Source organism: Anarrhichthys ocellatus, unplaced genomic scaffold (genome assembly GCF_004355925.1).
Source record: "Anarrhichthys ocellatus isolate YVR2014 unplaced genomic scaffold, GSC_Weel_1.0 scaffold1, whole genome shotgun sequence".
Lineage (NCBI taxonomy): Eukaryota > Metazoa > Chordata > Actinopteri > Perciformes > Anarhichadidae > Anarrhichthys > Anarrhichthys ocellatus.
This window is the reverse complement of record NW_022280031.1, coordinates 7,612,925-7,637,108: the sequence shown is the minus strand read 5'-3', so window position 1 is coordinate 7,637,108 and position 24,184 is coordinate 7,612,925. Positions and strand designations below refer to the sequence as shown.

Sequence of the window (24,184 nt, the reverse complement as noted above, 5' to 3'; positions counted from 1 at the left end):
CGTTTAAAATAAACTCAGAAACTTTATTGCTCATCCTTTCAATCATATCAATCCAGATAACTACAAAATCTGTGCATTTACATACAGCTGTACACCTTCCATTGTAAATATACCAAAACAGGAAGTTTAACATGTCCACGGCCCATCCTCTAAGGATATGGAAAGGAAATGCTGGTATTGAGTGACTTTGATTGAGTCCCTTAAACACAATGAACAGACAACTTCTGAATAAATGCACTTGATGTTCATCACTGATATCACACACCAAGAAGGTAGAAATCAGAAAACAAGCAATTGTTTTCAAATGGACCACTTTTCCAGAAACTGATGAGATCTTGCAGCATTGAATAAGCAATTTCCTTTAACGCCAATACAAAACAGCCAGAAAAATAGTAAAATGTGCATTAAACGTTAGTTATACTTGACAACACAGACGAAACGGTAAAACATAAAACCCATAAATATCCAGAGGTTGTGCCTTTAGACAGGACGCAGCACAACGGTGAGCTAACAGCAGATCCATCGATGCCGTTCTGCTCTTCCAGGTTCGCTACCTTTTTGTCAGATTAAACGGTGACTGCAGTAACTTGATTGTTTGGTTTTTTTACTGGCTTAAATTATAATTATTTCTTTTGAAGCAATAAGTCCTGTCTTATTAAAAACATTTAGTGAGACCATGATCTGGCATTTTTATTTGAAATCTAAACTGACCAGAGCAGACTTTTTGCCATCTTTAATATCTAGTGTTAGAATTTGTCTAGATCATATTTATAATATACATTAATTTATAGTAGCATGTAGATAGTTTTTGTATGCATGTACTGTATATGTACATTATGTATGACATACAGATAAATAACTCTGGAACCTTATGACCATGAATTTCTTCTTTGCAGATTGGTAGTTGAGAATAGAAATGATGAAGAAATCAATCCCCCGCCTGCATTCAAATAATCAAACTAGCTGGAAGCCGGAACACGTCATACTATATATATGTACAAAGAACGAGTCAGAACAACGACTCACACCATCAGACAAAGTTACACTGTTTAAAATGACTCACACAGGCTTTGTGTGCATCTAGATTTCAGCCTCGTTAAAATAATGAAATGCTGCCAACAGAAGGCAACACAGGTAAATCAGTTTTCCTGTATCTTGTTACCGATTACAATTTACACTAATGGGGAAAACACTTGTGATCAAGCCGTGATCAATGGTCCTCTACTGTACATGAATCAACCAGCACAGAGGTGGGAATGATGCCTGGTCATCCTGAGAGGCTGCCACTCCTCTTCAGAGGTCTGTTGGCTCTGCCTCCTGTAGCTTGGAACTCAATTTGCAAGAGCTTCTGTATGTCTGTGCTACTACAATTTTATATTGCTGATTAATAAAGCTTCACATGTCTGCAGGGAGGGAAGTCTTCATGTGTGAATATAGGAAGTCTGATTACAGGAGAGGGGTGAGGATACTTCAATGTACTGTCAAAATGACCCTCTTACATGCCTGTTCTTTCTCCCTTTGCAGTCATCTTTAAACTGTGGAGCCGTTCCTCATCAGGGTCACTTCCTCAAGCTGTGCCTATGGACAGAAAAATCAAATCGCTTAGTTTAACATGAAAATATTTAGAAAAATGTCTGAATGATTACACTTCAATACTACTTTAATACTTCCTGTATTTATAAGCTATTGTTGCTAATTAAAATCTTACGACAGTTACACGATTGTACTAACCCTCTTCTCCATCAGTCAACACGAGTGCCTGGAGAATATCTGAAAGGGAGACAATTCCCTTCACCACATCCTGCTCGTCCACCACCACCAGCCTGTGCACCTGAAGGAAACACCGGAGGACCATTTAAGTTACTTTTACCTCCGTAAAATAGTGCTGTTGTTTCTATGGCAAGAAGAACGCATAGAGTAACTGATAAGGATAAAACATTGTTTATCAAAAGACTCTTGTTCATTTCAAACTGGACAGCGATAACCAAAATCAACAGGGGGCAAACCACAAGAGACGGCTACTTGGTGACGCATAACGACGTCCAGCTCTCACCTCGGCGTCCACCAGTCTGTTGATGATGGCCTCCAGAGTCTCGTGCCTGTGGCAGGTCAGCACTCCTTCAAAGTACTGCGAGCGGTGCTGCAGCGCTTTGGTCACCGTCAGATCCAGGTTGTTATACGTCTTCTCTGCTGCCAGGTTCTGTATAAACACAGGCCTTACGGTAAAAAAATGTTTCCTCATCTTAAATGGCATAACAGGCTGAGTGATATGAAGGAATCCTTTACCCCAATATTGATATTTATGGTGACGCAGTAGATATATTAGGCTAAATAAAAGAGATGTAGGTAAAACAATCACATAATATCCGTTTTAGGCAGATCCAGTGAATTAAAACCTAACAAGTTGAGATAATTACATTGAAGCAAAAATATGGTCAATTTGAATTTCCCATAAAACATGCGTTTTGCTCGTTGACTCGTCAACACTACCCATAATTACTTTGCTAGAAAACATTTTAAAAAGGTTTATCGTCTCTTGCTATAAATGTTGTCATATTACTGTAATCTCAATATTAGAGCAGCAATGGTTTCTTCATTAATTGATAAAACAGAAAATCAACTATTAAGTATTTTGATAATAGATTAATCATTTTCAAGCTAAATATATTTGCTGTCTAAAACTTCTAAAATGTGATGCTTTTCTTTGTCACATCTGATCGTGAACTGTATATTTTGGGGTTTTGGACTGTTGGTTAAATAAAGCATCCTGGGCATCTTCCACTTTGTGCTAATAACACCAAAAATGTGAAAGACGGATAACAACTTACTATGACATCAAATTTTGAGTATATATCCACCACTCGACCTACAAGAGAGGCAGCACATCAGTACACAAACAAACGAAATTCAAGAGGTCTCTGATCATTAATGCAAAATCAACAAGGGTGTAATTTGAACCCGCCCACGTACCTTTGTCATCAACAACGGGGAGTGCTGACACTCGCTGCTCAACAAACATACCCAGCGCCGTGTACAGCGGTGTGTCTGTGCGGACCACTGCTATGTTCTGGAAAGTTCCGATGTTCAGGTCTTCTATGGTTTCTCTCAAGAACGAGGGTTTTGGCATCTCGGATATCTGAGAACAATAACAAGAGATTGTGCAAACAACACTTTGTTAAAACTGTAGTGGAATGGATGTCTTTGTAAAAAAAGAGTTTCAGAATTTCCCATTTTGCTTAACTGCAGCTAGTTGTCTTTAATCTGTACTAGACGTCTGCCGTGTTACTATTAGACTCAAACACTGAAAATAATTAAAAGTATTCAATGTAGGAGTAGCACTGGGACTTACAAAAAGCTTCAGGAACTTGAGGATCCTCTTGTGTGTGAGAATATAGAGCGTGTTCCCCGTCAGAGGGTCGATTACAGGCAGTCTGTGGATCTTATTCTTCAGCAGAGACGCTACTGCATCATACAAACTGTGACACACAGAATGTCCGAGAGGACCAAGTTAATCACGTTATTTTGGACACAGCATGTTGTGAGGTAAGAATAAAACAAGTGAACGGTAAAATAACGAAGATATAGTTACTTAGTAATGTTAGCTTGTACGATAAATATTATGGTAGAAACAAAATCTCTGTATTTAGACAACAAAAGGTTTGGATCTGAAGTTTGACACCAACAACAAAATGCAGAAGTCTGGAAGTACTCTATTCAAACCAAGCATTAATCTAAAAAAAACTACTTACCTAGCATTGGGAGATATGCTGACCAAGGGCTTAAAAGAGTCTTGAAGGTACAACTCTATTATAAACAAAGACAGAGAATAATGTCAAGACCTTCAAGATTACAAGAGTCAATGAAAAGAAGTACGTTACATATTAATACAACTTGTTCACCTCTCCATGTTTCAATTTTGTGTTCTTCCAATTCGTATATCTGTACCTGAAAGATAACAAAGAGAAAAAGTGTTGACACATTTTGGAAGAACTTAAGAAAGAAAACAAGCTCTTGATACAAATAGGAAACTTGCAAGGACACATTCAGCAACATGTGATGTTAAAATCCTAACTATGACAATACAAAAATCCGTAAATTCAACTTTCAGATTTAAATGTTACACTTCATCTTACCAATGGAGATTTGTAGTAGCGATGTAGAATATTAATAAAGTCTGTGATGGTCAGCATACCTGCGGAGATGCATGACGAGAATCAAGTCAGTCCTCCATTTATTTCGTCTTACACAGAGTGAAAGTGTGCCAAATGAAAACGGCCCTCACCAACAAAACACTGCTTCTTGCTGTCCCACAGAGGCGCTGCCCTTACCCCATTAGAGACGAGAGCAAAGAACGCCTTCTTGACCTGTGAAATGAATCACACCAAAGTTTCAGTCTAAAGTAGCTACTGAGAGATAGATCTCGTTGTTTTTTTTTTGTTTCAAAGCTTTTGTTTTACCTGAAGTGAGGTATCAAACACAACCAGTTTGGAGCTGGTAGGTATGAGGTCATAACACCCGTGGGACTTCATAAACCTGGTGTACACATTGTGCTCTGGGTCTGAAGCAATGACAGAGATTATTTCATGAATTGATCGCTGTTTTGAAATAGCACTATTTCTGAGATTTATATAAGTTCTTACCCTCTACGACTGGGTCCTTCTTGCCCTCAAGATCATCAACAATCACTGGAATCTTGAAATGTAATAAAAGGTCATTAAAATTTAGATTGTCTGGTCAACAAGGCAAAGGTTGTTATTCAAAAGCCTGCATAACAAGTCTAAATAATCCATAGTTTAGCAAATGATTCCAGCAGGGTTTTGGGCAGAGGCACTGATAATTTAAAATGTGCATGATCAGCAGTTAGGAACAACCTTTGACATTGTTTCGTTAATGTGCAATTTAGTTATAATGCTCACGGTTAGGATAATGGTCTTTACTAGCAACTGATCAACTGCATTACCAGGATATCGGACACACATAGCACGCATTAATTGCACACGCGTATACTGCAGTCAACAAGCTAAACAAGGAATAAAAGCTTTTCAAAACATGTCTTTAGTTGTAAAGCTGTAGCTATTATAAATATATAAATATTAATATAATTTAATGATTCCTGGTTGGGAAAAACCAACACAGGATGTCGACGCTGTTTAAGTTACGTGCACATTGGACAACGTCATTTTTAACCAAATAACATATTAACTTTAGCAAAGCATTAGCAACACGCTAGCTAGCGTCACTGTCTACCGACTGTCTGTTGACCTAACGTCACCGTGGTGAGGTTTTAACGTTATGTGACACACCGTCTGGACGAATTAGTGGACACCGAAACCGGGGCTGAGACCAGTTAGACAGGTTAGAATATGTGGCTTCTTGACGGTTGACAGCCGTTACTAAGAAGTGAGCTAGCCTCAGAACTACTTTGCCAATAATTAGCTTAGCTAGTTAGCTGCTATCCTTAGCATGCTCCGGGAAGTTATGTTAGTTAACTTAACTCAGGTGGAGAGGGTTTGTTAGAAAGCTAATTATCTGTACATGATTAAGTCAGCTAGATAACTTACACACTCCATGTTTCATTCGCTGTGTTGCCTTTCTGTAGCCGGGTCCGTTGACAGTTGGCAGGTAGGATCTTGCCAAAACCACACAGGTCTTCCGCTACTCCTCGCAATGAGCAACTTGAATGGCTGATTAGTCGTTCTTCTTCGTCTTTGGTTTTAGCGGCAGCTTGCACCCTAAGCGTTGCACTACCGCCATCTTCTGGAGTTAGTTAACTCTCTTAAAGAAGCTGACCAAGCATCTTCTGCCTTGTCCACTATTATGTTCTTTACTCCTGCTCCTGTTATCCCTAGTCTTCTCCTTTCTTCCAACATGTCCTTTCTCTGTGATTCATATCTCCTGCAACTAACCAGCACATCATGCTCTACAGTTTCTGGCACCTGACAATGATCACAGAAACCGGTTGGATGTTTCCCTATAATGTGAAGTGAACTGTTAAGAGATATATTACCCCTGAGTTCCGCACACCTTATCTCCATTTGTTCCGAATTCCATTGTCATGCGGCTTCTCTCACCCATTGTTGCGATTTACTCTTTCATTATATTTGACACAGTGCTTATAGGCTACGTGTCCAGCATTTCCAGATATATTACAATACGCACATACTTGTGAATTTACTTTTAATTTAAAAATAAACATTAGATCTTCACTGACTGACTGATAGTTTATAAACTTAAAGGAACTACTGCAGAATTAAAACCTGCCACCCTGTCTGGTGTCACTTCTTCCATACTGAAAACAAACAATCGCTGCCATCATCTTAGCTGTACAGACTGATCATTTGTGGTTCTATTCTGTAAATTAATTTGAAATTGTGTGATATAAACTCACATTCCTCCATGATCATTTTGAGCCATCAGTAAATGTCTGTAAGCAATAATAAAATGATTCCTCATCTGGTTTGCACCACAATTTAATGTCCGAAGTAGACCATAAAGTAAACCCTTATTATGATGCTGTGTGTCTATATTTCTTCACAGTAATAATGTGTTGAATTCCAATGGGAAGTTATCGTAGTACATCAGCCTATGCAGCAATATACTGTGGGTGACCTTGCTTTTTAGCTACCTAAATAACAGACAAAATCAGCACATCAAATGAGTAACAGATTTATTTATATACAAAACTGTTTACAGCAAGATTTCTGAATTTAACATCGACCCACAAGGGCATATTGGTGTTCAGGTGCACACCACCACCATGGTATCAAGTCAACAGAAGGAGAAAAATAACCATTAAGAGCACATTGAGCCCTAAAGGGAAGCAGATGAGGGAGTTTGAGGAAATGTAAGGCACCAGACACAGCATCACCAGCTTCTGTTCAACCATCATCAATCAATCAACTACTTACTCAGCAAAGCATGTGATAAAAAGGTTACTACCCACTACAGGTACAACATGAGGATTATGAGGGGGAACCCACATTGCGTCTTTGTAAGGCTACAGGATCTAAGGAAAACAAGTCATTAAGGATCTCAAGCTTGTGACAGTGATCATGCAAATCCACAATATGAATTAAATGGACTGCATGCCTTCCTGGCTTGGTTCTGTCAAGCCTGCATAAACCATCACATCAAAGCCATGAGCTCAAAGACGACTAATGTAACTCTGTAGCCTCCAGCCACTTAAATGGTTTTGGGCAGTGTTTAAATGTAATTTAAAAATTGCAACTCAACAATGTTCATAATTGTTACACATTTTTAAGAATTTACTCAGGAAACTGGAGAGCAAACCTGCACCACGCAAAATATAACCAATAGTATCAAACCATTTCCCAAGGTTCTATTTTTATTGTATAAAAAAAGGCCATCAGTGGTAAATATCAAAGATCTATTTCAATCTATACTAAATTTCTCTGAGGGTTGTCCATAAGATAACATCTTTATTACAGTCAATAAGGAGAAGTTTAACCATAGAAACAAGGATTAGTCTAATCTGCTTAGCAGAACAGCTTAAAATGTGAGTCATTAAGATTTACAAATAGATTCCTACATCGTGAAGACGCAGTTCAGAAGTTCATTGGCGAAAAGGTACCTGAAGAGGAGTTGATAAAAAAAAAAAAGACAGTGAGAAGAACCGTCAAACCAGTGAAACTTCTTGTGTGAAATCTCATTTCAGGGTGTTAAAAAGGAAATCCACCATTTGTGAGAGAAACCGACATTTTAACACCACGTTTAAAGCAATGTGAACTTTGACTCTCCATCACTGTTGAAATAATACCAGTCCTTAATAAAGTTAACCAGCCCTACATGTACAATAACTCAGCTACTCAAAAGAGTTATGTAGTTATTAATGCATGTTCACAAAAAAGAAGAAGATGTAATTAATTGGGACCAATGTGTTTGGCAATATTATTATGTTTTCTGAGCAGTTGGTTGAAAAGTCCAGATTTTGCCAAAATATAGATAACGTTTCGATATTTAAAGAAAGTGTTCACCGACTGTTATTCTTTGTCTAAAACAAAGATGAATGTTGCTCTTAGAAACGTCTGGCCGTAGGTTACAATTAGTGGGATAGTTTATCAACTGTCACCTTGCTATGTAAATCAATAAGATATCACATTTGAGCAGAAAAGTTCCACTGCGGTGTCTTGGGTGTCGGTGAGATCACGATTGGCAAGCTGGTGACGTTGTGGCTCCTGTCTTCAGCAAATGAGCTTTTCCGATGTCCTGGGACAGACTTCTTTACATCACAGCGCACTTCTTCTCCTCTGGGGGACCATTCCCATCAGCTTTCTCCATCTCCAAAATGATCCGCTTGAAAACCTCCACAGCAGTCTGCATTTCAAGAATATTGTCATCAGAGTGTGAATGTGTGTCAGAATGAATATTGTTGGTATATAGTTGGTATTCAAAGAGACCTCCGGCATTACCTCGTTCTCCTTGGCGGAGGACTCCATGAACGCAGCGCCCCAGGAATCAGCAAGAATCTTTCCCTCGTCTGGCTTGATAACTCTGGAAAAAAAATGGAACCGAAAGTTCACTTACAGAAAACACCTTTCGTGTTATATTTGGCTACACAGGCAATGGATTGTTGGTTCGGACATAAAGTGGTTTATACTCTAAAAACTTTCAATAGTCTTGATTACCTTTCCATGTGGAGATCTTTTTTGTTCCCAACAAGAACAGTTGGGACCCTAAAAATAATAATGAAGAAATAGTTACAAAAACACTTGTCGCACAACAGAAAAGAGAGAATTTTGGAAGCATTGAATTTTGAGGATTCAACTAAACTTACTGAATCTTTCCGACCATGTCTAGCAGCTTGTCATGTAGATTCTGCACAACTTCAAAACTGAACAAAGACAGACACTGCGGTGAGAAGAGTAGTCGGTGTGTAAGTCTAGCCTGTATGTTACTTACTAACACTTTGGAATATTTTGTTTAAGCAGTGGGCAAACAGGCACACAATGAAGTTGAATACAACTCCAAAACTACAACAAATGGAACATTATAAACGTATTTATCTGGCAATTATATGCAATTAGAAATTACACTGCTGGCATATGTAAACAACAGCAGGCCTAACCCTTGTAAATCTTTGTAGTTTGTATTATGAAGTCTGTAAGTTAAACCACAATGCTGGCATCAATTTTAAAACACATATAATGTTGCCTCCCTAATATAGTGTATTAAGACTTTAACAGCGTGTGCCTCATTATTCATACAGATGTGAAAACACAACCACCCACTTACCTTTTATTGGAAGTCACTGAATAGACAAGGACATAACCATGGATGTCCATTGAGTGGGATTGGTGAAAAATGGAGTACTCATCCTACAGACAGAGGGGAGATATCTTATTGGGTATGACTATTACCAAACACAACATTAAATGGAGTCATACATACAAGACTATAGCCTCTAGAATAAACACTTTCAATTAAAATAGACAACTTGTCAATCTGACATCAGAGTACACTCCATTATTCCAGCCTAAGACAGCACAGTTACAGCTAAGCAGATAACGCTGGCTTGTCACATTAACTGTCTGACAAACGCTAAATTGGGTTTTGCTTAACGCTAACTAAACAAACCAAGGATTTATCCTAAGGTTAAATATTAGGGTTTAACAGATCAGTTCAGATTAGATCAAGTGTTGATTTAAAACTAAGCGTTTAGTGCACGTGTCAGATATGATGGTACTAAATGAACAACTTACTTGTCCAGCTGTATCAACCAGTTGAAGATTGAAGTCTTGACCATTCACGTTGACCAGTTTGTTAAAGGCTGAGGACAGGGATGAACTAGTTTTAGGAAACATTTCTTTACATCAAGCGAAAAGCTGTGCGACTTTGTTTTGGCTGTAACATCTTTATAAACAATCTAATCCAACATACTGTTTTCGATGGTGGGGTCATAGGAGTCAACAAACTGTCCTTCCACAAACTGTATCGTAAGAGATGACTTTCCTGTGCAGGGCAAAGAAACAGAACAGGGTTGTTGAACTACAATTTTGTAATACTTGTTCTTTATAACAATCCTCTAGGTAACACTGGTAACACAAGGTAAAGGCATCATCAAAGATGTGGCCGCTGTAGTATTTAGACACAATGTGATAGCTATGATTATGATCTACTGAAATATGTGAGCTTCCAAATTCTGTGACGCCAGAGGATCAACTATGTGATACAATCAGAGAACATACAATTGTGTGAATCTGAACGGCAGTACAGATACATGTAATACAGCTAACACATAATCTGATCGCTCATATAATTTAAGTTCATAACGAGTGGTATTAACTTCGAATGAGGTCGAATATGGTTGCACATATATATCACACTTCCTTAAACTCTGTACTTTTGTTTAAACATGTTAGACTACTAGTTTCGACAAGCACCATTTGGCTCCACAACAGGACGTCAGCGCTAAATGCGTTTACCCAGTACACGTTACAACTAACTCAACGTTAGTAACAGGAGACTTTAGCTTCACAACAACATAGTTGGTTTACGTGTAAGTTAGTAATCGACTGCTCGTCAAACACACGTAGCACAAAGACACACGAACAAGGGCAAAACAGCGTTACTGGTGTAAATGTGAGAGAGCGAAGAGGAAAACAAAGCCAGGACGTTAGCTGTTAGCATGCTAGCTGACTCACATTAGCTGTGCACGAGCTCGTGTTTACTCACCGACTGATCTGTAACCTATAACGGCAATCTTTCGATGTTTCGGTTGAGGCATTCTGGTAAATGTTGTCTTCAAGATGTTTTACACTATTTAAAGTACGCCACCTACTTTTACTCTGTAAGCAAACTTTTATCGCCACATTCGTCTCACATCACGTGACAACAACAAACTTTTCAGAGCTGCCCCGCTCGAGCTCTCTGCTGGGCCTCGCGCTGGAAGTTTAAGAGTTTAAGTACAACTTGTACTTATCTAAAAAAATTAAAAAAATGTATCTTCCTGTATCTGATATCGTAATCGATATCGATCGGCAGTTTGAAATTATGAAATTGACGTTCAAATTGAAAAAAGAAAATAAAACGCTCGCTCAACGCGGTTACGATTTGCAAGTCAAAGTGACGGAAACTGTCATGCTGTGTTGTGTAAGCACACCGTCGTAAAACCCGGGGATACGTCATAACTGACACGGACGTGCGTTCTGGACCATGTGTACAGCAGAGGTCACTCTTTGCTCGTGCCAGCTTGTTTCTGTCGGACTGTTCCAGAGCGACCTTCAGGCCACAATCACCAGGGTCCTTCATATCAACAAGTCTGGGTTTCCATTGATTCAGTAGACAACAGTATGGAAGAGGGAAGTTTAGGTAAATGTAATGTGATTAAAAATAATCCACACAGATATTCAGTCACAGCGTCATCTGAACAGATTTTGATCCCAGAAAACCCATCTGAGAAGATGCTGTTAGGATTAGTGTGTAAGAAGTTAAATAACTTAATGGCCCAATCCCAATGTCCCCCCTTACGGACTCACGGACTTTGAGGCGCGCTCCCGCGAAGTCCGTGAGGGTTTAGGGATGGCCCAATCCCAATGTCCCCCCTAAACCCTCAAACCCTGAACCCTCAAGGACTTACTGACGTCACCTGGTAAGTGGGTGAGTGTGAGAGACTGTGAGGGCTTGAAATGGTGTGAATAGGAACGGGACAGCACTTTGCTGCAACATATCACGTTACCATGAAAACGAAAAAAAATATGATGTATAATTGTGTGTATTTATTTTATACTTTGTACTTCCTGATTTGAACATCTTCAGGCTCTTTTCTCACAAGATGAGAGGTAATTCATATAATCTATTTACTCGTTTTTGTCAAAACAGCTTCAATGGCAAAATCAAATATTTGATGAATAAATAAATAAATATCTTCTGATTTCATGTTTATTTTTTGTCCCATCTTTAACCCTTGATGTTTCTGAGTAAATTTAATATGAGAGGCTGAACACACGTGAGCAGTCCTCTTTGTTTACCTTTTTTTTTTACGTCTCCATGCATCCACTGGTTACCTCGTGTTTAATGTCACATTGCAATGATTTGTGGGTAATTGCCTTAGTCAGCATACCATGCTGATTTATGGAAAGGGTTCATAAAGGGCTCAAAATGTCTGCAAGAGAGCCTCAAACACTCGATGATTTGACAGTAGGACATCCCTAAACCCTCACGGACTTCGCGGGAGCGCGCCTCAAAGTCCGTGAGTCCGTAAGGGGGGACATTGGGATTTGGCCTCACATTCAACCACTAACCAGGTGACGTCAGTAAGTCCTTGAGGGTTCAGGGTTTGAGGCTTTAGGGGGGGACATTGGGATTGGGCCAATGTCTTCTGTATACTGTCCTTATCTGACCTGCCATCTACCCGGAAGACAAATACTACCAAATACGCATATATTGTATATCTGTTTACGTCATTCTATTTTCCTATTGCGCCAACATGTATTAAAGGAAATGGGATTTAAATCTCTTTTGGTGATAAAAGTGAAAGAGCAAGAGGAGCATGCTTATTTGTGAACACAATTTCTTAAAAGTACCATGGCTTAGTATATTGTGTTAGTTCTCGACTTGGAACCATGTGAAATGGAGTTTTCTTAGCCAACTCAAGTAATTAAATAAGACCAAAGAAAAAAAATGTATTCGTAATATACATTCACCTACCTCTTGTTTATGAAATCAAGAGTACTTGGTTTAAGTCATTAAATGCTTTTAAGTCCACCCATACACTCCACTTGACCCTCTGAATATATATATATATATATATATATATATATATATATATATCTAGTGACCTCTTGGAACACATATAATGTGATGGATGTCTTAAACAGGCAACAGTGAGCGTAAATGTATCTTAACTATTGTATTGACTTGTGATGTGTTTTTTTTAAGTCTGTGTTGAAGGCACCACCAGCATGCAGAGACCAGCAACATCCCTGCTGCCACTTACATTTTCAGACTGTTAAACATTTGCTGATTAAGGAGCTTCAATAGTCTGGGAGTATTGATCAAAACACCACAGACTATTGAACACTGTTGAGTAGCAAAAGATGTGTTGACTTATTCTTTAACTGGATATTTCCAGACTTATCTAATATTTTGCAAATCTTCAAGCAAAGTTCTTGCACGACTGGCTTTTGTTAAGACATAATGAAACTGATGGTCTTCATAAGTTTGACTCATTCAGCACAAATAAGGGAGGTTCTGTTGAAAGATATATATATATATATAACTTTGGTAGGCTTTTTTGGGACCGAAACTGAGGTATTGTATTGCCATTGATATCAAAACATTTCAATGATACCAAGCACTACTTTTGACTCAACACTACATTAAACAAAGTCAAAGATGGGACAGATAACGATGGCTGTTGAGTTCCTCTTGATGCACTATAAAGACTCTTTGGTCATTTTACTAAAAACTTGTGAACTGTCACCAGAAACCAATGTTGTCTACTGCAGCTTTAAGAACAGCTGTCTTCATTAAAACACAGCTCAGTCATAATTTATTCTATTGTGTGTGTATGTGTAACGTTACATGTTGAATAAAAGTTCACAAATGTTAGATTTGATGCAGATTGGTGGCTCGTGCAGCGTTAATACCACTCACTGCTTGTGGTTAACCGGAACTTGTTTGGAGCTGGAGGTGAACGCTGCCGAGAGATGCTGCCGTCATAAACAGGCAGATGAAAACACAGAATAACCTAACTGACAGGGACAGGTAAAGCAACAGTAAAAGAGAGAACCGGACAACTTTAAAAGCACTTTTATATATATATAATTGACTGTCTCTGTTGAGTTGTAACCGTCCGCGTGAGTGCCTCAGGGCTTCAGCGAGAGCACAAGCTAGCTAGCTAACAACTAGCTGGCTAGCCATAGCATTGGGGAGGGGGTGGGTGCCATAGCAACCGTTTAGGAAACATTGAGTGGTGGCTAGCTAGCTAGCACAATTCAGGCTAACGTTGGTTTGTTGTGCTAGCAAATAAACAAGACCTCGTAGAGACTTAGATGTCCAATGTAGCGTCAGGCAGCCAATTGATGTCACAAGTCAGCGTTGTTTACTTTGCGCCATTGCCCATATTACTGAGCTGTAACTTTGCGCCATGCTTTTTAGTTGACGCTAGCTGTCGAGGATGGCAGACTGGTTGCAGTGTTGAGTTTAGCTAACTTGGCTAACGGTGATTTCTATCACATGCAGGAAGCTAACGTTAGCCATGGAGGCCGACCTGTAAACTTAGGTTACCTCAACGCCACCGTTATGTAAACGTCAAAGTAAACAAGCTTTCTTTTGGACTGATTAGTCTCACGATGAGCCTGACGCTAGATTAGGTTTAACATCAAGTTACTTTATCAATGTTTTCATGGGTCAACCTCACGTTAAAGGTAATTAGTCAATCAGCTGATCGGTGGTTCGAGCTGGTGCACTTAGCTTGTAGTTAACGCCTAAATATGTTCTGGACTGATTAATTAACTCAGCTAACACTAATCTTCAACACATGTATTGTTCGCGTTATGAGCAAGTGTTACAGTTAAATATGGTTGCAGTTCATAATGTATGATAGTTGACTGACATTCGCATGACTTTTTTGGGTAATTTAATTTAATTTAATTTAATTGTTTGATGTCATAACATTGTCGTATTCTTATCGTGAACCCCTCTGAATTATGCCTTAAGCAATACCAATTTAACTTGACGTGCACCAGGGGTTTTCATTTCATAATGTGGTGTTCAATTGGACCTCTACCTGTAACTATTGTATGTTTTCCTGTTGTTATGGGGGTTATGGGAGTGGTTGACGTGATGTTTTGTTATTTTTGGGTGAATGGGTTAGAGAGATAATTCAGTTAAATCGTAACATCTTACATAACTGTCATTTCAGTATTCAGCTTGAACTAGTATGGATGTTGACTGCAATGGCCGGTCTTACATATCAGGTAGGAATTGTTTTTTTATCACAGATATACTTACCTTCATTAGTTGGCATGTTGTTCAAATGACATCCTGCTTTTGTTTACTTTTTGGTTGCAGCTAGTGGAGATTCGTCAATGGAAAGAGAGTTTTCTGGGGCCCTTGGAGGGCCAACAGTGAGCACCCCAAACAGCAAGGAGACCTCCCCTTGTCGCTCCCTCAGTGGTCAGTGAAAGAATAAGTGTGAATCCCACAAAACAAACGATGTGATGGTTCATCAAATCCCAAAACCTTAATTATTCCTCAAATCACTTCTGTTTTAGCTCCCAATGAATAATCTTACTGTGATATGTCAAATGTTGTGCAAAGATAGACAGATATTTGTATAATTCATATATTATTCAGATTTCACTTTATACATCTAATATCAATTTGAGGCATTCCTACTGTTGATAAATGACATGCAATCTGATTTAGGGCCTTCTTTATCTTTGCTCCTGTGTGTCTGTAGCCAACTCCATTAAAGTGGAGCTGTACAGTGATGAAGACCCCGGTCGCAGTACTGAAGATGAAAGAGGGGAGCGGGTAGAGGATGGAGGTCCAGAGCAGGGATCCGAGGTTGTCAGAGTCTACAGGGAGCTCACCAATCCTGAAACCATGCAAGCTGGAGCCACCAGACTGCCCAATGGAAAGCTCAAGTGTGACATCTGTGGAATGATCTGCATTGGGCCTAATGTTCTCATGGTGCACAAACGCAGCCATACAGGTGACTGATCAGTTGACACAAGAACTGAACAGCATGTTGGTTGTGCAGAGTTGAACCCCCTGGCCATTAATCAAGACTGAGTCGCAGAAAAAAAAGCTGCTCTGATGATGGATAATATTTTGAATGCCTTGAATTTGAGTGAAAGAACAACACCATACGAGGCCAAATTAAGCAGACACTGTAGATCAATCAAACAAGTTAGGTTAACAGGTTTTATCTATCCTCAGGTGAGCGACCATTCCAGTGTAATCAGTGTGGCGCCTCCTTCACTCAAAAGGGTAACCTGCTCCGCCACATCAAGCTGCACTCGGGGGAGAAGCCCTTTAAATGTCCCTTTTGCAGCTACGCCTGTCGAAGACGAGATGCGCTCACTGGCCACATTCGCACTCATGCAGGTAGGACGTATTCAAAGCCTAATAATTGATTTGTTTTCTTATGATAGTGTAAAATAATGTGACAATACTAATGCCATCTTCCCACTTGTCCCCAGTGTCCTCTCCAACTGTAGGGAAGCCATATAAGTGCAGTTATTGTGGCCGTAGTTACAAGCAGCAGAACGCCCTGGAGGAGCACCGTGAGCGCTGCCACAGCTATTTACAGAGCCTGGAGTCGCATCAGCCCTCCTGTGTACAGAATCCAGGTACGGTTTCATGACATTCACGGAGATGACACGTCAGAAGAACATTTTCTCAGATAAGACAGTAACCGAAAAATTATAAAATGGTGTAGTGAATATCAGTCTCCAAAGGGATTGTAGAGGCATCTAGTGTAGAAATATAGTCTACATCCGTAACACGGTAATGTACACAACTCCTCACTTAGATTCTCTTCTGTCCAAATGTTGAAAAGCAGCATACAACTTAAACATTTGGGATAAATGCTGTCTGGGTAATAGGAAAACCCCCAAAATAACATTACAATTTGTTTGTACTCTGCAGGAGAGGAGATGAGAGAGCTCGAGTTTATACCAGACTCTTTACTGCAATCCTCCTCAGACAAGATGGCATTTATCGATCGGCTCGCCAACAGCATCACCAAACGCAAGAGATCCACACCACAAAAATTTGTAGGTGAGCAATTGGTCTCAGTGTGGACAAGTAGAGGAAACTGAAAGCAGATTTAATTGGTTGAATTGGATACCACATACAATAGTACTGACCTCAGGCTTCTACAGATTTATTTATCTAAGCTGTGATTGGCCGTAGATTCAAACCAAATGTCCAAGTGAATGAGGAACTTTCCTTTATTGATTGCAGTTACACAAAGCTGCTGCAGAAGAACAGTGAAAACAAGACAAACAGTATAATTAGACAGTTAACAGTGATACAACTTATTGTACACAAAAGTACCGTAATTCAAATGCTTTTTCATTGTATTGACTCCAGTCCAGGAGGAACACGTTTTGTCCAGTAATATAAATACAATACTTCCATTTTGGATGGAAATTAAATGAAAACTAGATTTTAAGTTCATCTCGTTCAACTCGTTCATCATAACCTCCAATCTAACGTTGGCATCCAGAATGAATCCAAATAACTTTGCTGGCTGTTAATTTACCCGGGCAGTTTGCCTGTCCATATAATTTCTTTCTCCCCAGACGTCCGTAGTACAGTATCATAAGATTGTGTTTCTTTATTGCAGGACAGAAGCACATACATCTCAACCTTGCAGATGCACCTTATGAGCTCAGCGCTGGTTTGGATAAAGACGGGGAGATGCCCGAAGGTGACCTGGAAACCCCACATTTCACTGGTCTGGGAGGAGAATACACCGGCGTGGCAGGAAATGGAGGAGGAGGGGTATCGGACACACTGAGGCCTCTACACCTTCCCACCACTCACCCGTCATCTTTATCAGAACTCAGGCCGGTCCACAGCTCCATTCACATTTCTGCCGCTCTAGGCCCGAGGATGGATTGCTCAGGGACTGGAGCTGTGCTGGGAGGTGTCGGGGGGAGGGAGGCAGCAGAGGGTCATGAAGATCTGCCCGCGAGCCGAAGTCACGCACCCTCACCCAGCAACGGCTGCCAGGACTCTACGGATACAGAGAGCATGCCAGACGAGCCTTGCAACAGCACAGCTCTGACTCTGACCCTGCACAGTAACAACGGCCACCATCTTCAACTCTCCAACAACCATCATGCGGCACCTCCTCCCGTTGCACACCACAGGAGTTGGAGCAGACACAGCCCCAGCCACGCCAAAGACACGGAGGTGAAGAGAGAAGATGGAGGCCACTCTGCCCTACGGCCCCCTGGCGTTGCACCAACTCCCAGCTCGCCTACAGCGGCCCCCTCCAACTCTAGGGAGTCGCTTCGGGTTGTAGACGGGGAGGGGCGAGCCGTGCACTCTTACCGTTGCGAGCACTGTCGTGTGCTTTTTCTGGACCATGTCATGTTTACCATCCACATGGGCTGCCACGGCTTTCGCCAGCCTTTTGAGTGCAACATCTGTGGCCACCGCAGCCACGACCGCTATGAATTTTCTTCACACATTGTCCGTGGTGAGCACATCCTTGACTGAGGATGAAGCGCGGGGGGGGGGGGGTCAACCTGCTTAAGCTAGAGCTATTCATACACTGAGACAAGGACCCGGCTGGGTTTGGTCTGCACACTAAAGAAGACACTGATGACATGAAAGAGATATGAATATTTTAAACTGGCACAGTAAGCATGTAACGGCATTACTGGCAAGCTCATGTGTGTGTTTTCTGAAATTACAATAGAGGTCCTTGTTATCTTTAATGCACTTTAAACAATTAATCAATTTAAGATGCACTTTTAATTCAATGTGTTATAAAGTAGATGAAGAGCCAATGCACTTTTTTTAATCCGCAGATGTGCCTTGCTCCAAAATTCAGGATTCAAACCTGATGCACAAATTACAGTCGACAAATCTGACTTTTGTCTGTAACCTGAAAACTGTCCTTACTTGTGCACTTTAACAGAGATAACACAGAAAAGACAATAATTTGAAGTTTATAGGCTTACGTACAATGGAATCTGTATTTTAATGACTTGTTCTAAAAGCACTTACTCAACGAAATGATTCCCCAACAAATGCTACGTTCAGCAAAGTTATTTTCCAATGTGGGTTGGATTCTGTAATCGATTGCTTTTTATAATTCTTATAGTGCAGACCAAACTCAAAGACCAGGTCCAAGTCCAACCGATGTGTTTGAGGGGTTGTTCGGGATTTAGAAATGCACTTTTGTTTTTAAAGGTGGCGGGGTGGATAGATCTGAGTGTGTGTGTGTGTGTGTGTGAGAGAGAGAGAGAGAGAGAGAGGGAGAGAGAGAGAGAGAGAGAAAAGGGGAGCATGTGACAGACCCTTTGTTTTATGGAAGTAAATTGAATAAGTGGAAAATGAATGCCTTTGTGTGAATGCCATGTATGAAATGTTTGTTTTTCTTTTCTATGACTGCTTTTGTTGCACTGATCCCTGACAGATTATATTAAACTATTTTATTGAATACATTAATGACCTGAACATATCTCTTAAAGTGTGAGAAGAACTGATGGAATGAAAAGGAATACGAGTATCACTGCCACAACTTCAGAGATTACTGGAGAGTTAAGAGTCTTTACAAGTCAATTCATATTCTCCATTTCGTAACTACATCAAACCGGAAACCAACGCTACTGTTTCTTCTTAAATGATTCTGGTGTTCTCTCATTGTATTGTGCCTTTCCTCACCATGATCACACCTTGTTGACCACACTGAAGGACATGACCGTCGTATCTTGAGTCAGATCATCGTGAGAGATGTTAGAGATCATGAGTTACAAAATAACTCACTTACTCAAGTTGTTTTTTTAGGCTCAGTCTCTGGCTTCTAGCTTTGCACAATATTTCCATTCTGCTATTCCTCAACAGTTAAGTTTAATCAATGTGTTGGCAAAGAACTTATTCTGCTAATTTATCAAAGATGTGCGTGGCGTTTGGCGCATGCTGCTATGACATGAGTGCAGTGTGGAGTGGCGGTTTACTGCCGTCCTCACAGGTTGAATCCCCCAAAAATATATTTTATTTGAATTTACTTGGAGCACATGGTGTGTATTTCCAAATGGGTTTTGTTGGTTGTGGTCTTTAATATATCCTGTTGTGGTAATATGGTGCAGAAATGAAATGTAATAACATGGTCAGCTTTTGATTCTGTCTTTACCCGTTTACATGTCAAAACAATAGACGTCGTCGTTGTAGAAACTTTCGTTTATATTGGACTTTGAGCACATTAAGTTGTACTTCTAAACAGGCAAATTTGTTATCTCTAGGTTACAGAATTGTGTATAAAAATCAATCCCTAATTTGTATTGATGAACAGGACAGTTGTAGATGATGAAGTTTGCATCCACTGACGTCCTAAAGGCTATAGTCATCAGCTGACTTGAGCCCTTTAACATTTGGGACAAGAGTTTCTAAGAGTTTATCATAACTGGCAATTTGTAGCATCAAGACATGTTGCTTTTCAGAGGAAACCAACTGAACCAGCTTTAAATGGATATTTACGGTCATGGTTCCGTTATAAACTGAACTCAGCCCTGTATAGAGTCGCACATTTTTAAGTTGTGGTCGAAATGCACAGAAGCTCTGAAATGCATTTATTTAGAGGAATACATTTTTAGATCGTGAGTGTGGTTCGGTATAGCACCAAATAATGGTTCCCCCATGGCTGAACCAAAGAACCACTACTCTCTACTGTTGAGCACTTTTCCCCTCTTACAGTGGCAGAATAAAATAAAAATAGTTAAACATATTTGTACATAAAGTATGAATTAGGAAGAAGCTGCAATGTAATATTTTGTCTCTTTTCATCGTCTGAGTAAAACCGTGTAGATGTTGTCTTTTTCAGGAGTTATCTCCACTTAGTTTTGCAGAAAATTCAAAAAGGTCAAATTAAATATTTTTAATTTCTTTAACTCAACTGACTTGTTTTAAGAATTGATACAAGTTCTAAAGTTAAGCTGCTTTTGTTTTTAATGATGGTTAGAAAGCTGACTTTGGTGCACATCACTGTATTGAGTTAAGAGTGTCGATGCATTGTGGCTATTTTCTCACCAGTACATCAACGCTCTTAAAAAGTGGATTATATTCTCTTCCAAAGTCGTTTCATTTAATGATGAAATGATCTTGCCTTAATATAGAGACTGTTAAATCATCTCGGGACAGAAGATTGAGATGTAGTTTCCTGCAACCTGATCTATAAAACATTGACGTGTGACTTTAAATGATTCATTATTAACAAATCAAATTGTCATGTCTGTTTGCATGGGGAGAAAATGCTTTGACCCATTACATCTTACTTCACTTTGTATATTGTGATGTAGGCAACAGCTTGTATGGACACAATAACCCAGGTGTGATTATTCTTCTGTTGGGACTTCTTTATAGTAGACTTTACTATTGTGCCTTTGGCCAGAGGTCTTTTCTGCATTTCCTTTTGTCAACAGTTAAAATAGTCACATTTGAAGTGTAAAGCGTAACTCGTCAGTTGTTACTGCACATTTTAAACGGCTCCACATTATTATAGTGTAAATACCACAAATCAATGACCGTGGCCAGAACCATGTTCATTTTCACAACCATTGACTATCAGAAGACTTAAATTATTTTGGTGACGTAGACTGCCAGGAGCCAAAGACCTAGATATATGTAAAACTGTTTACCCGACTCCAGCTATTTTGACAAATACTGTACAAAAATTGTTAATGCTAATCCTCTGCAGAATTTATATTTTTTTAATTTCAAGTTGTTTTTATTCACATGTGCAACACCTTAACAGTAATGTGCTTCTAAGCCTGATGCATGTGCTACCGATGCTGTTCGCTCAAACACCCGCAGCCACCTTCCCTTTTAGATACAAGGACAACCAAATAAACTTAATTTCAATACTATCATTCAGAAAAGAAATTCTACTTTTGTGGTATTTTGTGTTCAAATGTTTTTCTTGTTGCACCATTTGTTCCCTTCAACTTCACCATCTTTGTTAACCTTCCCATCCTGTAAATGGTCCGATATCGCTTTAAATAACTGCAGAGCTTTTTTTAAATGTATCATAATGTAATTATGCATTTGCATAGTTCGACCTTAAACTACTGTAAGTTTTGTACTGTAAGAAAGTCTATTCCAAATAAAATACTTGACAGGCCTGTCTTTCCTAACACTACACAAGCGATGGTTCGTCGAGAACAATGAGCTTCACACATTCAAGTTTTTTTGCAAAGACTTTGGAATTTATTCTTCAGATGTACAGCATCTTCAAATTCTGCTTTACATGGGCTTAGGAGGGGCTCTTGGTGCACCAGCCTGTAAAAAAATAAAGGAAAAAAAATAATTAAAATTGACATCCGACATAGACCCTTCTCACTGTGGACAATGTGACATGTAAATCACAGGTGTAGTAATAACTTAAATGGTTGCATTGCATTCAGGTGTGCCAGTTCCGACAATACTTCCTGACACACCTGAAGGTGACAAAACCATTATTAATGTTATTAGTTTCACTTGTGCTTCTTCTGCTGTGACTAGTCAAAGACTAGGACTTTGTAGAGCTTCACTAAACAGATCTGACAGTAAACACACAGTATACAGTAGAAGGTACTCACAGCGGGCCTGAACCTGGGTGGTGGGGTGCGGTCTTTCCTGGCCTCACAAGAGCGGTTCCTCACCACCTTACTGTGGATGGCACAGCTGACACAGTAGTGCAGCTTCACATAGAGTTTGGGTAGAACATAAGCTGCGGAGGGAAAATAAGAGAGGTTTAAATGAGGACACGCCACCAGGGTGAAGCTACAAAGACAACGTATTAAAAGTCTGACAGCAGAAACAAATACTTACAGTCGAAGACACTGGCCTCTGAGATGTCTCTCACGGCCGCCGCCTCCACGATGTTCCTGATGACAAACTTCTTGATAGCCTTGTCCTTGGGCACACAGCGGGCGCAGTTGGTGCAGCGGATGGGCTGCACATGGCCACGGCCCTTCTTGGCACGACCGTTATTCCTCCTTTTCTTGGTCTGTGAAAGAAACGCCACAGTTAGAAAGAATTAAAAACTACAGCCAGACAACTTGGGCTGGGTACTGAACCTCAATGTTGTCTTTGGTACATAAGAAAGTGTACGCAGCATTGGGTATCAAACACTTGTGTAGTGAAAACTAGTGTTTAAGCCATTTAGACACATCTTGTATTTATATGACAGTTATTTGATTAAAAAAAGAAAAGAAAAAAAAGAAAAGTGAAACATGCCTCCTGAAGGTACATTGATGATTAGATATCTTACAAAGAATATATCTCATACTAGTTTTTTTATTTAAAATACCCAACCCTAGAAACTACCCTTCCGGATCACTTAATTGTTGCACAGTATTGCACGTTCTCCACAGGCTTTAGAAAAGGAAAACAAAAATATAAACCCTCTCACTTCAGTAGTTCAATTCGCCATGCTAATAAAAAACTGCTTCATCGGTTTGGTGGAGTGACTACTACCCATTAACTTCTGTATCTTAAATACATTAACGTTAGCTCATCGGATGCATGTGATGGCTGCGGGGACTCGAGCTGGCTGCCATTACACATTATTATTACACCCGTAATACTAAAATCTACATCATTTAAAGCTTTACATTTCAGTCAACTGGCGGATTAGTGTACATCATCGTAATGTATTGAATCCACACGGCTTCGCTGTTTTTCTCCTTACATTAACATTACCCTTCGATGATTCTCAGGAACACATGCACAAAAACGGTTAGCATGCTAACAGCTAGCATTAGGCCCAGACTTCATTTTTAATATACTTGAGTGGCATCGAAGCCTTATGCCCCACATTGTGGTTTAGTTATGTGATTAAAATACCGCATAAGAGCGAAGCATGTGTGATTATTCAGGTAAAACGAGAGGTTATTCTGTTTTTCCGACACGACAGCCACCGAAACACACTCACCATGTTGCACGGGAAGCTGGAAAGAGGACCGGAAGAGGTTGCACTTCGAGAAGTAGTGCCATCCGCTCCGCCCTCCAAATATTTTTTTCAGAAATATAAGCTCGTCGATGTCCTTAATTTTTTTTTATTATATACAACATTATGCGTATTAATTATCGGTTCAAACAATACTAAATTACACTTGTGTTCTTCAGGGAAATGGCACTAATACCATTCTATTCGCGGAGGGATATCAGGGAGGTCAAGGTTTCATACCAGCGTCACCCGAGTGAGCGGAGTGCTATATTACTGCAATCATTGTAGTCACAGAGGCGGTGCAGCCGAGCAGCGCCGTACAATAATACAAGCCCACCTATGTTCCTCAGCTCTGCACATACACTCGACAGTATTGATAAAAGTGTATTCAAATATAATAAATATCGTCTGGCAAATCAATACATTTTAAAAGGAAAGGTGAAATTCAGTAATCCATTTGTGACTGAAATAAACTTACTGTGTTTTATTGGCGTCGTATTTTTTTACCTTTAAGTGAAAATGGCAGATGGTTTATTTCCATCCATGGTT

The 24,184-nt window shown here is 39.8% G+C and overlaps 4 protein-coding genes across 6 annotated transcripts; 1 reads left to right on the top strand and 3 right to left on the bottom strand.

The window, feature by feature from the left end:
• Positions 1-2: 2 nt before the first annotated feature.
• prkag1 (protein kinase, AMP-activated, gamma 1 non-catalytic subunit) lies at positions 3-5,675 on the bottom strand. The gene is made up of 13 exons (XM_031851491.1): positions 5,562-5,675; positions 4,641-4,692; positions 4,458-4,558; positions 4,283-4,364; positions 4,134-4,192; positions 3,900-3,945; positions 3,750-3,804; positions 3,350-3,476; positions 2,971-3,136; positions 2,829-2,866; positions 2,054-2,200; positions 1,732-1,831; positions 3-1,578 (listed from the first exon to the last, which is right to left on the bottom strand). Exons 1-13 carry the CDS (start codon positions 5,568-5,570, stop codon positions 1,568-1,570), a joined length of 993 nt encoding a protein of 330 aa, XP_031707351.1. The 5' UTR covers positions 5,571-5,675; the 3' UTR covers positions 3-1,567.
• A 975-nt stretch (positions 5,676-6,650) lies between these two features.
• rhebl1 (Ras homolog, mTORC1 binding like 1) lies at positions 6,651-11,092 on the bottom strand. Its single transcript, XM_031847896.1, has 8 exons — positions 10,693-11,092; positions 9,898-9,969; positions 9,720-9,787; positions 9,253-9,335; positions 8,795-8,851; positions 8,646-8,693; positions 8,430-8,511; positions 6,651-8,334 (listed from the first exon to the last, which is right to left on the bottom strand). Exons 1-8 carry the CDS (start codon positions 10,742-10,744, stop codon positions 8,242-8,244), a joined length of 555 nt encoding a protein of 184 aa, XP_031703756.1. The 5' UTR covers positions 10,745-11,092; the 3' UTR covers positions 6,651-8,241.
• A 2,464-nt stretch (positions 11,093-13,556) lies between these two features.
• On the top strand, positions 13,557-21,879 carry LOC116385887 (zinc finger protein Eos). 3 transcript variants are annotated; one of them, XM_031851624.1, is made up of 8 exons: positions 13,558-13,725; positions 14,885-14,939; positions 15,034-15,138; positions 15,425-15,679; positions 15,907-16,074; positions 16,170-16,319; positions 16,618-16,749; positions 17,321-21,879. In XM_031851624.1, the coding sequence occupies exons 2-8, from the start codon at positions 14,903-14,905 to the stop codon at positions 18,199-18,201; spliced, it is 1,728 nt and encodes a 575-aa protein (XP_031707484.1). In that variant the 5' UTR covers positions 13,558-13,725; positions 14,885-14,902; the 3' UTR covers positions 18,202-21,879. The 3 variants fall into 3 exon arrangements, with proteins under 3 accessions (XP_031707500.1, XP_031707484.1, XP_031707491.1); XM_031851631.1 differs by lacking the exon at positions 13,558-13,725 and adding an exon at positions 13,746-14,387; XM_031851640.1 differs by lacking the exon at positions 16,618-16,749 and having other exon boundaries at positions 13,557-13,725.
• A 10-nt stretch (positions 21,880-21,889) lies between these two features.
• On the bottom strand, positions 21,890-23,658 carry LOC116385900 (40S ribosomal protein S26). The gene is made up of 4 exons (XM_031851654.1): positions 23,621-23,658; positions 22,516-22,693; positions 22,284-22,414; positions 21,890-21,984 (listed from the first exon to the last, which is right to left on the bottom strand). Exons 1-4 carry the CDS (start codon positions 23,621-23,623, stop codon positions 21,949-21,951), a joined length of 348 nt encoding a protein of 115 aa, XP_031707514.1. The 5' UTR covers positions 23,624-23,658; the 3' UTR covers positions 21,890-21,948.
• Positions 23,659-24,184: the final 526 nt, after the last annotated feature.